Source organism: Paramacrobiotus metropolitanus, unplaced genomic scaffold (assembly GCF_019649055.1).
Source record: "Paramacrobiotus metropolitanus isolate TYO unplaced genomic scaffold, Prichtersi_v1.0 Parri_scaffold0000127, whole genome shotgun sequence".
NCBI classification, from domain to species: Eukaryota; Metazoa; Tardigrada; class Eutardigrada; order Parachela; family Macrobiotidae; genus Paramacrobiotus; species Paramacrobiotus metropolitanus.
In genome coordinates this window covers 75,611-86,737 of record NW_026570347.1, presented here as the reverse complement: position 1 = coordinate 86,737, position 11,127 = coordinate 75,611, and the positions used below count along the sequence as shown (strand labels likewise).

General features: G+C 40.3%; 1 protein-coding gene across 2 annotated transcripts; it reads right to left on the bottom strand.

Moving 5' to 3' along the window:
- Positions 1-98: 98 nt before the first annotated feature.
- Positions 99-8,079, bottom strand: LOC129598653 (uncharacterized). Of its 2 annotated transcripts, none has more exons than XM_055496653.1 (3): positions 7,337-8,079; positions 4,141-4,324; positions 99-2,083 (listed from the first exon to the last, which is right to left on the bottom strand). In XM_055496653.1, exons 1-3 carry the CDS (start codon positions 7,590-7,592, stop codon positions 1,006-1,008), a joined length of 1,518 nt encoding a protein of 505 aa, XP_055352628.1. In that variant the 5' UTR covers positions 7,593-8,079; the 3' UTR covers positions 99-1,005. The 2 variants fall into 2 exon arrangements, with proteins under 2 accessions (XP_055352628.1, XP_055352629.1); XM_055496654.1 differs by lacking the exon at positions 7,337-8,079 and adding an exon at positions 4,460-5,152.
- Positions 8,080-11,127: the final 3,048 nt, after the last annotated feature.

The following is an 11,127-nucleotide window of genomic DNA, read 5'->3' as shown; positions in this document are numbered from 1 at the left end:
ACGTGAAACTAAATCACATTAAATTAATTTTGAGTATGTCTTCTCTGCCTACTCAGTAAACATCAGTGAAATTAATGTAGCGGAACCAAGAAGGCAAGAAACGTTTCCAACTTTAATGAACTCTGTACAACAAACATTTCGTAGAAGAAAAAATTCTTGAACGAAAGAACTGTTTTCCTTCAACCCAATCAATTAAGGAAGGCAGGGGAAAGAACTGCAATTAAACACATTTCCTTCGAAACAAAAGTAAATACACTGAAAACATTCAAATTTCAAACCGCCAAATTTTCACTGTGCCGATTACACAATCTCGCATTTTAAACAGTCACCCAGTGGCATCTTTCGAGATATGCTCAAAGGCGCCAAAATTCACGGGGTGCCGGTTATAACTGGGCATAAATTATCCTGCCCACACCTGCTCAACTTCACTTTCGCCATCCGTTCTTCCGTCAAATTTTGATGGTTATAACATGCCGAAACATAGACAACAAAATCAGTCAACAAACAAATAGAAAAACAAACCTAGTATTTTCTGCATCTTGAGCATATGAATTGGTTTGCTGTTCATCTGCAGCTGCGCCCGAAAAATAACCGACTGGAAACGACGATACCGACGTTACACAAATGGATAATATAACAATAATCACGCAACACTCGAAGGCAAGGTCGAATATCTCGTTCCAAAAGATTTCCAATTGACGAAAATGCCAGTAGACCGACTCGACAATACGCATTATCCCACAGCACAAAGAAACAGATGAAAATCAACTGAAAACGAGAAAAGCAGTCGCGCGACGAAAAATACTTTGGGATAATAATAAAGAATTCCGAAAAATTCATCTGTACAAGCCATGGAAGATTTTGTTGGTCCAACAGCGGATTAAGAACACAATAAAGGAGAATCACGGCTGAGCAACGGCCGAACGTGAACATAAACATCCTAAAATCCAAGTGTGCACAACCCATGGGATTGGAAAAGCTCTCCTCCCAAAAGATCCCGTCTTATCAGTGAGCCGATAAGACCGCTGAATTCTGCTGCTGCAGCCACTCACTCTCCAGCAGTGCCGAGCCCTCTGGACTATCGTAATCGGGAAACTCGAAAACTGATCCATTAGCCGAGGACACGGTGGATGCGCTGGACACGGCAGGGGTGCTATTGTTCCCGGCACAGATCACTGGGTTGATCATATCCCCATTAACGGCACCGCTAAAATCCACCGGCAATCCCTGCATGTACACATCCGCACAGTTGATAAGCTGCTCACTGGGCACACCACTATCCCAGCCGCCGCCGCCGCCAAACTGATTGCCAGTGGGAGCATTGGTCGACTGCAGTAAATCGAGGATTTTATCATAATCTAAATCGGCATTGATCCCCCCGTCAGCATACTCCTCAGGGACCTGAAAATTCTCCACATACTCCTCAACTTCAGCCATGCGTAGCTGCTGCCAGTGCTGCTGCTGCTGGCGAAAATGATCCACTGCGCCACTGTTGCGCTGCATCTGCACACTGTACAGTAATTTCTCCATATCCAACACATTACCATGATGTATTCCTGCCAGTGTCTGTGCTGCCGGCAAAGGGCTATGAGATTCCGATCCGCTTAACGATAATGGCTCAGATTTGGTGCTGGATGCGCTAGAAAAGCCGGGACTTGCCGGGACCTGGGCCACCGGACTGTGTATACTGCGGGGACTATGGTCGGCAGCATAGTAGCCCTCTCCACGAGTTATCAGCTGGATATTAGGCAGAGCGGTGTTGGTTAATGCTAAATGGGCTTGACCGTTTAGCGCAACACTGGAATTGTTCAGATGCAGGGCGGATACTGCGGCAGCGGCGGTGGCGGCGAAGCCCTTAGTGGCCAGATGTTCAATCAAGGAACGATCTTTATCAGCCAGACTGAATTTAAATTTGAATCGGGAAGGATCGGAACTTTTGACTGCCTGGGCCGCGGTGACTACTGGTGTAGGCTCCGGCTTCTTGTTTAACCGCTGCTGTGGGCGATGCTGCGGCTTCTCCGGCTCGCATTTTACACTCTTTTCCACACTATCCCGTTTGGTTTTCTTTTTAGGACGATATTTGCTGCAATTACAAAAATTAGAAATTCAGTTACAGTACTTAACTTTAATTATTGTATCGAAATGTTTCAGAGTATTTAGCAAGAAGAAAGACTTATTTAAGCCGCAATACCGTTCACAATCAGTGTAAACATTTTGTCTTTCCTCCTTTGTACTTCTTTATCAAATGTAGTGCACATTCGTACACATGCATATGGAAACTTTGATTTAATCACAAAATTAAAACAAAGTTCAGTTTACACAGTTTGATCTATGGGTAGTGAAATGCACCGCCGTGTGACATGTTCACGGCAACAACCCATCAAAATTTATCAGTGGACATTAATTCGAGAAAAGCTTGCATATCACTTGCTGTTCGCGATCTGTATAAGGGCACACTACCCTCATAATTTAATTAAGTCGATGATCTATAGAGGATTTTATAAGACAATACAAACAAGTTCGCTTTATTTGATTATGCAACTACGAAGGCAGAAGTGCACCTAGCGTGGCTACAAAACATAAATCGTCGCTCAAATTCTGGCACCACACTGGCTATTACGATTTGCGCACATCTGGCTGTTTCCTTTTGCGAGCATGCTAGCAGATGCAAAAAGCACCCTTCCGTCTCCTGCACTCTGTATGCGCATACACAGTGTATCGAAGTTGTATCGAGCAGCGCAAAAAAATGACTTGGTGCAAACTGTCAGCTAAACAAAAATTTTAATGAACATTATATTTGATCGTTATGATAACGTTCTTTGACTTGCAGGTTTTCTGCGGTTTACAGACGCTACTACATGAAACGAGCTGAGCCGGGAAAAAACGCGTGACCTAGCCTGTTATTAAGTTATTTAAACATGCAAATGTGCCCAGATAAATGTTTACAAGAGTTACAAACGCAACTGTCACAATATCTTCTCCTCTGATAACTCAAGCTGCTGCGGTAATCGGCCTAACCGTTACAAGCTATACGGCTGATAAAAACGTCACCATACATCACGGAAAATGTAAACGTACATGCGCGCATACAATTATTAGTGTGTGTATGCTCTAATCTAGCGTAACCGTTTGCTTCCCTCGCTCTCTTTCAAGAGCCTTTGCTCTTTTCAAAAATCCCCAAGTCTAGGTAACTGCAAAGCAAAATATATACACATCACTGCATTTTGACGTTGATGATTATGAATTGCAAGCTAAGTAAATATGGAGCAACTCTTTCCAAATTCGCATCTACAACGCTTCAAAATGCCCTGGAAAAGGTCTCTCTCCCAGCTAGCCATTTAAACTTTACAGCACAGAACTAACAAGCTTTCAGCACAACATTGCACTGTCTGCGAGTCTCCGACGAAGAAATCAATAGTTTACATTTTAAAACGTTAAAATGCAAAGCAAACAATAAATTAGCATTAGGCATTACACCAACCTCCAATGGTATTACCAACCGATTAATACTAGCTGGGTTGCATTAATTTATTTTCCATTTTGTCGGTTTTGAGAGAGAAAAGATCTGCTTGACGGCATATATCGTTCACTAAAGTTTCTAAGCGAAATATTGATTAAAAAAACTTTGTCACAGACTCACAGATAAAACGCACACTCACGCATACCAGGCAGAAGCACACACCATTACAATAATTTTCGAAACATTAAGCACGGGCTCTCTGAAGTGAAAAACGTTACAATAAAAACTGTCCCTCCATTACAATTAATAAGCCCTCAAAACAGCCAAACCGGCAGCAAGACGACAAGATCAATCTGGACAATCTTCAATTCTCACGAACATCAAATGGCATGGAAATTTTTTCCTCTAAAGCCTTCCACTCATTACACATTAGTAATCAAGCTGTCCACTGTGCAAAGGCAATCTATATGCCGAAATGTGCTTATCGGACGCAGACCATCTCGGTTGTCCTACGATATTCCTCCTCATATACACGCCGTATTTGGCACATCTGAGACCTTAATCACGCTCTTGACTCATTCTCTCAACTCAAACAGCCCAGTACACCCATTGTGAATTGAGGCAGACAAAAATCAAGCCCCCAAAGAAGCGCAGTTATAACATAACAAGCAGCCACTTACTAATCAGGGTACTCCTGAGTGTGAAGTACCCGCAATCGCTCAGCTTCCTCGATGTACGGCTGCTTGTCCGCATCCGCCAATGTTTTCCATCTGGCCCCCAAATTCTTACTGATCTCCGCGTTGTGCATCTCGGGACGCTGTTCGGTGATTTTACGTCGCTCGATTTGCGACCACACCATAAACGCTGCAACACACATAGAAAGCAAAATAAATACCAGTCGCCGTGAATTATTTCTACTCTGTACTTCTCATCCAAGACGCAGCCTAAATCAACTTTGTAAAGTTCAAAATACGGCATGCTATTAGCGTATCTACTGACCATCAACGTCTTTCGCAGCCATTAGAAATTAAGAAGCTACAGTTCGGGGAATAAAGTGGAGCAAAATTAGCGCCCGAAAACAATCAATTACAAAACCACCGGCGCTTTCGGGAATAATTTTTAGTTCGAAAAATAATAAATTAGAAGTTGAAGAAGCAAATCTCTTGCACACAAATCATCAAAATTTCAGACTCCCACAGTGACTCAACAGAAGAAATCAGACATCAAACAAACGCTTTTTCTATTTCTATTTTCTGCAAGGTGATTCGATAAATCTTGACTACCACCAGATGCCCGGATGCTGCTCGGGCAATTGGATTTCCCAGGTAAAAAGCCCGGGTCTTAATGATAAATTGGAAAACGCAATATTGAAACATCTCTGCAATAAACTAGCGCGCGCATCCATTATACTCGTACAAATGAAAGAACTGTACAGCTGGCACAAGCTGCAACAATTATGCAAATGAAACTACGCAATCATGACCACACACGGCCATCCTCCATAAAACATTTCCCGTCGAAGGGCTAATATGGTTCGCGTCATTTATGGCGCATAATTGAAGCAATAAAGTTTTATCAATTTTCTACATAAACAAGCCAACTTATAAGTAGAAATTATCATAGTCTACGATTATGGAACATTTTCTTCGTTGTGCTTTTAAAGCGAAAGTTTATTAACACCAACCAGTCCAAAAACAGAGTTATTGTGGTAAAAAAGAAAAAGTTAGGACTTACTGTAGACGTACACATACTGGCTTGGTGTGATTTACTTCTAAAAAAGTAACAAAATACAGCAAGCCGGAACCAAGATCAGTACGTTATTGTTATAGTGAGCGCCGCACTTTAGTCGAAAGAAAATACATTACGCATGAGGGAGATTTATCATTAACTTTAGGACGGGCGAGATGTTCAGATAAAACCGCTTTTCCCGTAGCAAATTTCCATAAACGTAGATGACACGGTGTATGCGTTCAGAAAGTACCTTCGGGCGCAAACCACCATCTTTCGGCCATCCTTCCACTTATACTGTAATTATTCATTCTGCCGCGAACGATCCAATATTTTCAGTCGCAGAAACTTAAGCAGCAGGACACCAGAACGATTAGGAAAATGCTTCTTTACATGTCGTTAGTCTAATAAGATATTCTTTGGTACCTACTTCATGGTAAGAAATAGTATTCAGCCACTATTTCCATAATGCATTGTGCTCTATGTATGCGAACTGCAGCATTTGTGTCGAATTCTCAGCTTTCTTATATGCTGATTCCGTGTACATAAGTTTGCAATTTTTGGAAAAGATGTAATTTCTACTTCCACAGTCGTCCAAAAACGGCAACCACTTCCAGTTTCACAAAGCGACAAAATTTCATATTTAAACGTACTTTCTAGCGTTGAGTTTACTTTCTTATTGTCACGGTCAGCGTCAGCATTGTGCGCACTGAGCACCGCGATACCGGCAAAACCAACTGTCGTACAATCTAGATGGAACTTCAGAAGGTTTCGTGCTGACCAGTTCTATTCATAGTAATTATTAAACTCTTAAAACCAGTTTCGCCGGGCAAAAGAACTTGGAGCCTAGCCGTACCAAACGCGCCGTATTCATCCGGGAAATAACGCCCCTTCCGCCAGCCCGGGGCACCGTTGAGAGCGCTCAAGCATGGAAGAAGCATCGAACAAAAAACCCCGACGAATTTTCGAACGCGAGGATGTATTACGTAAAAATTACTTTAATGTTTTTCTTACTTACTAATAAGGAAGCCGATGGAGTCGTCGCGACAATCATTAAGTAAAGTCGCGATCAGTACACAGATCAAATGACAAGCGAATGAATTAGGCCCATAATCATATTAATTTTAAAAGATGCATCGCCGCAAAAGCTAAGAATAACAGGGAATCTGGAGTGATGCTACGTGAAGAACGCTCGGAGACGAAAACCGTGTCCGTATTTGAATTATGACATTTGCTATGAACAACCCATGACGATGACCTGTGCAAAAAATATAGATCTTTATGAAAGTTTGCTAATCGACTGCCATTAATTTACGGCATAAAAATGCGTACCTTAAAGCGCAAACGCGGACACGGTATTTCACGGTTAAACTTTTTAAAATACAGGAAATGGTTTACAAGATTTGTAGTGAATTGTTTACACCGGCATTCTGAAATCTACCTTGTAGTTGTGGGATGTCACACCTACACGATAATGTTCAGTCAACAAAAGTTTGATGATTACTTACGGTATTTTTATATGGTGAAAACATTTTGCTGAAGATATACTTTAGAAGTATTAAAATCGCTATATGCTGCAGATACATACATATCAGTACAGCGGACTTGACTGTATGATTTACCGGTTGCAGTTCCATATTTCAGGGCAAAACACGAAAAAGTATAATTGTACAATAACCCTCGACGTAAAAATCATATTAATCTTGTGGTTTACTCGTTGGCCTGCGTCAACAGTGACAACGTGCTAAAGCGCCAGTTCACTATTGCTTAAGCACACAATGCAAAATTTTTCAGCTCCGCTCCGCTTCAGTTTCAATTGATATTTTGGTTAAAAGCCCTCTCTAAATAATCAAGATCACAAAAGTAGGTAGCGATGACTGATTAAGACCCGTATGAGTATCAAATATTCATATAACCCACTACAACAGCGCCGGATACAACAGCTTTTTTCGCTGTTACAATCAGATACTCGCTAACATACTTACTGCACACTGTGTCACGGCCGAATCTAATAGACTAATTTAATATAAATAAAATGCTGGCCTCAGTGGAAAAAAGCACACCAAACGGATCGGAGCATTGGATATTAAAATAATCAATTTGCCAGTATTCTTATGTACATTTGTACAATATGACCCGTACACTTACCATTCATCGGCCTTTTCACATGCTTTACGATTTTCTTGCATTTGGTCGCATCCGAATACGGTGTGGAGCTCTCTGAATTAACCGTAAAACTCCCAAACATTACTGCCGATTGATCATCGGGTAATTTGCGTTTTAATGTGGAAATGGAAGGCATTAAACGGATCCCGTCGTCAGATGAATGATCCATTACATTCTCCGAGTCTGTATAAGAGCCAGTGGAACAATTGCTGTTGCTTGAATGCGATACAGAATCCATTTTTCTATCAGTGCATGTAATACGAGTGTAGTCCAGAAAATTCAAATGCTGGCTGCAGCTACCAACACTGCAATTATTCGGCTAGTCCGGTCAAGTCTACTTGGGCTGGTCAGGCCAGCAGTTTCCGTCGACTGACCATGCAGCGGCACTTATACCACATCCGATTTCTCTGAAGCACATGCGCACATTTCAAGTTTTTCTACGTTTCCACTTCCTTAAGAAAAATAGTGCATAAAGAAACTGTTTTTGAGCAAAAAAAACTGTTATCAGCACCACAATTTGGCGGGTAATGTCTTCCGCTGGGCAACCGAAAAATGAAACTGCGCTTCGATCACGATCGACGATTTTCCTACGAGCACATGCACACATACATGCACACTTCAACAGGAATTATGAACATCCATGGCGAGCTGTTGGTTGGCCGGTTACCGTGGTACAGATGCCTACCGTATACACGACTACTGCTTCTGTACTTGCGGCTGTGCGCCGCTCTTTGCTTCGCCAAAGCTTTTTAACCCAACCCCCAAAGCTATCGAAGTAAGTACATGGCAAGCAATTCGGAAAAGAAAATCGTAAACCGTAAAATATTACAGGAACAGTTTTGCCTCCACAGGGAAAAATTTAAAACTTTGCTCTCCGATTTATGCTCCATCAAAAAGAAAACTGTAGAGAATAATGCATGCTTGTGATCTTCGGGATCGTGACATGCTAAATCGAGCGATTCTCACTGTCGGCTTCAAGGACGAAATGTATCATGTTATTATCACTATACGCTGGTTGTAAAAAGAAGATATTTTTATTATTGTTTATTGTAAAATGTAGGTAGGTAACCCGTTAAAGTCATTATTAATACGCTTAATATGACAAATGACAATAATAAAAGAGTAGTTCCGTTTAACTCTGCATTAAGCTGGATCGTCTAATATATTTCTCGAAAAAGTCTTTTTCGCTTGTACTGTATATACGAGTAACGAGGTTACACAGACACTGTGGTAAGGAAAACAATTAAAAATAATAGTGTCATCACATACAAAGATTGTGAATGAATGGGAAGCTACTACAAAAGCGGTACATGCAACAGCAGCAACACCATTAATTCGAAAGTCACCGGCGACCAGTATAAAAGGTAAACGAATTACCATTTACGAGTACTGTACTTACCAAATCATAATTCATTTTCCCCCTCGTAAAATCTTTTTATGTTTCTGTACTGATATTTTTCATCAATTATCTTGTCCTCGAGCTAAGTAATTTATTGTGTTCTTTTGCGTTAAACAAAGTTTTATAGAATGATATATCGATGGCAAATCGATCAGTTTTGCACCGAACTGCTTAGCAGAGAGCTGATAAGTAGGATGTGCCAGCGCTCTCGTTATTGGACTGCATTATGGCCAATTATCCGTGTAAACTGGATTACCCTGGACAAGATGCGAAAGAGCAGTACAAGACTACAAGTACGGGTACCGGGTACGGTCATAAGAGAATGGAGCGGAAAGAATCATCCGGGCAGAAGTGGGAAAGCCACTCCTGCCGACAAATGCACCTGGTCATTCGTCAACTCGCAATCATAATTGTACCTACGGAAGGTCGCTTATGTAAATTCGACAGATGCAAATTCGAGCAAGAATACTTACTTGGAAGTTGGAACCATTTAAGTGATTAACTGTCACTTAAATTATTATTATATAGATATTATTGTTACTGTACTTTTCTATATTATTCCCTAAATTCTGTTTTTTATATTGATAAAAGTGAAAGCGATATTAAATAAATAACCAAAAATACTACTGCAGCACCGGTAATCACGGTATGTGCATTCACGTGCACATGCATATACTGATTGTGAGGCGAGTGTTGACTAATAACAGTATCAGTATATCACACATAAATGTAGGAATTAGTCACAAATTTTGCAATAAATTCGGGATTCCGTGCTCACGATCCGCGTGCACGATAAAATTCTGGTTGTGAGTATACTGAATATTTATACACGGCCCACCTTTCAGCTTTGCAGATTTCATAATTATTATTAGTCACAAGCAACAGTTTGTAGTTTGATGGCCAGGTCAGAGAAGAATCATACGCAGTACGCACTTACTTCTGATTATTCTGCAACCTCTCTGGATAATCGGCATTCATAACCTGACTGTTTACGTAAATCTTATCAGTGGTATGTCCAGTTTTATTGTTCTGATTCATTGATGCTTTAGTAGTTCTAAAAACTAGGTCGCTGATAACGCTGATCGCGCGATCCACAACCGGAAGTGCAACAACCTGGTTCTTGTCGTCTGGCAGTGGTTATAAATTGTTGTGGTTCCACATCGCTTTAATAAAAATAAGATTAAGGTTCAGACGCAGTTAACATAAAGCAATTGCAATGTCAGGAACGTATATCCACCCACGACCACCCTTCAGTTCAGTAGTTTTCCGCTAGCTCCATTTTGCCCTTTCTTGCTTGTTTCCAGCTTGAGAAAACTTTCGTAAATATTTGATAATAATTATTATGATATCAGCGTTAGCACGAGATTAACTGGCGAGGCAGAACTTACAATACGCACAATATTATGGCATCCGTACAATTATCTATAACTTGACTCCACAGCAAAATTAAAATGTCATTGTAGGTCAAACTTTGATCGACTTCAATTTGATCATCAAAGTCGAAATTTTAACACATCAGGTACAGTTTAACTGATGTGTTAAAATTTCGACCTTTTAAATTTAAACAGAGCTTTCTGTTTCACAAACTTGTAGCTAATGATGTAAGAATCAATATTTTACTACAGAAGCAACACTTACTTACTCACTTATCCGGTCCCAATAAGCCGTACAAAACTATCATGTTAAGCAATTTCGTAAAATTCGTACGTACTCGAACCAACTGTTTATAACAGAATTTACTTACAGTATTAGTCCCCGCAGCCATTGTGCAGTGCGCTTTGTTATAAAATTGTGGTTTGAATTGTGGTGTGAATCGTTATCCTTTATTGTTAGTTTGGAACTTAACATTTATTTAATTTGTATTAACACAGTTAACACTTGATCGTGCGCATCGAAAACAGTCAACATTTACTATAATTTACAAACTTGCAGTTAACGACAGCCCACAGGTTAACATCAAGATTCAAGACTCAAGAGCTGACCTTATAATTATATCGTATTGTCAGCCATATGTACGCTCCCACGGTTAACAGATACAGAATTTCTCAAGTTGGTGTAAAATTCAACCAAAAATAATTAATTCTAAAATGAAATTTATAATCTAAAATAAAAATTTTATAATAAGGTGCTTCAACTTGCCAAAATAGTTGTATTAATGCATAATTGCATGTATGATGTATGCAACACAATTTAATAAAATTTGCACATGCTATATGTTGTAACCAAAATTTTGATTAAGGGTAGAAGTAGTAAAATTAGGGAAAATCGTTTCCAGCAATGGGTCAGTCGATGCCAATAATGTACTCACTAGTCAGTACACGTCGTACGAGTCCGAGCCAGGCCAAAGGAAAAAGCATAAAACGCAGGTACGAGT

Bases quoted from the DNA above. Each gene is read 5' to 3' on its own strand.
- LOC129598653 (XM_055496653.1), bottom strand. From the start codon at position 7,592: ATGGATTCTGTATCGCATTCAAGCAACAGCAATTGTTCCACTGGCTCT. The intron at 4,325-7,336 runs GTAAGTGTACGG...TGTGTGTTGCAG, and splicing joins TGTGAAAAGGCCGATGAATG to CGTTTATGGTGTGGTCGCAA. The intron at 2,084-4,140 runs GTAAGTGGCTGC...TTGTAATTGCAG, and splicing joins ACTCAGGAGTACCCTGATTA to CAAATATCGTCCTAAAAAGA.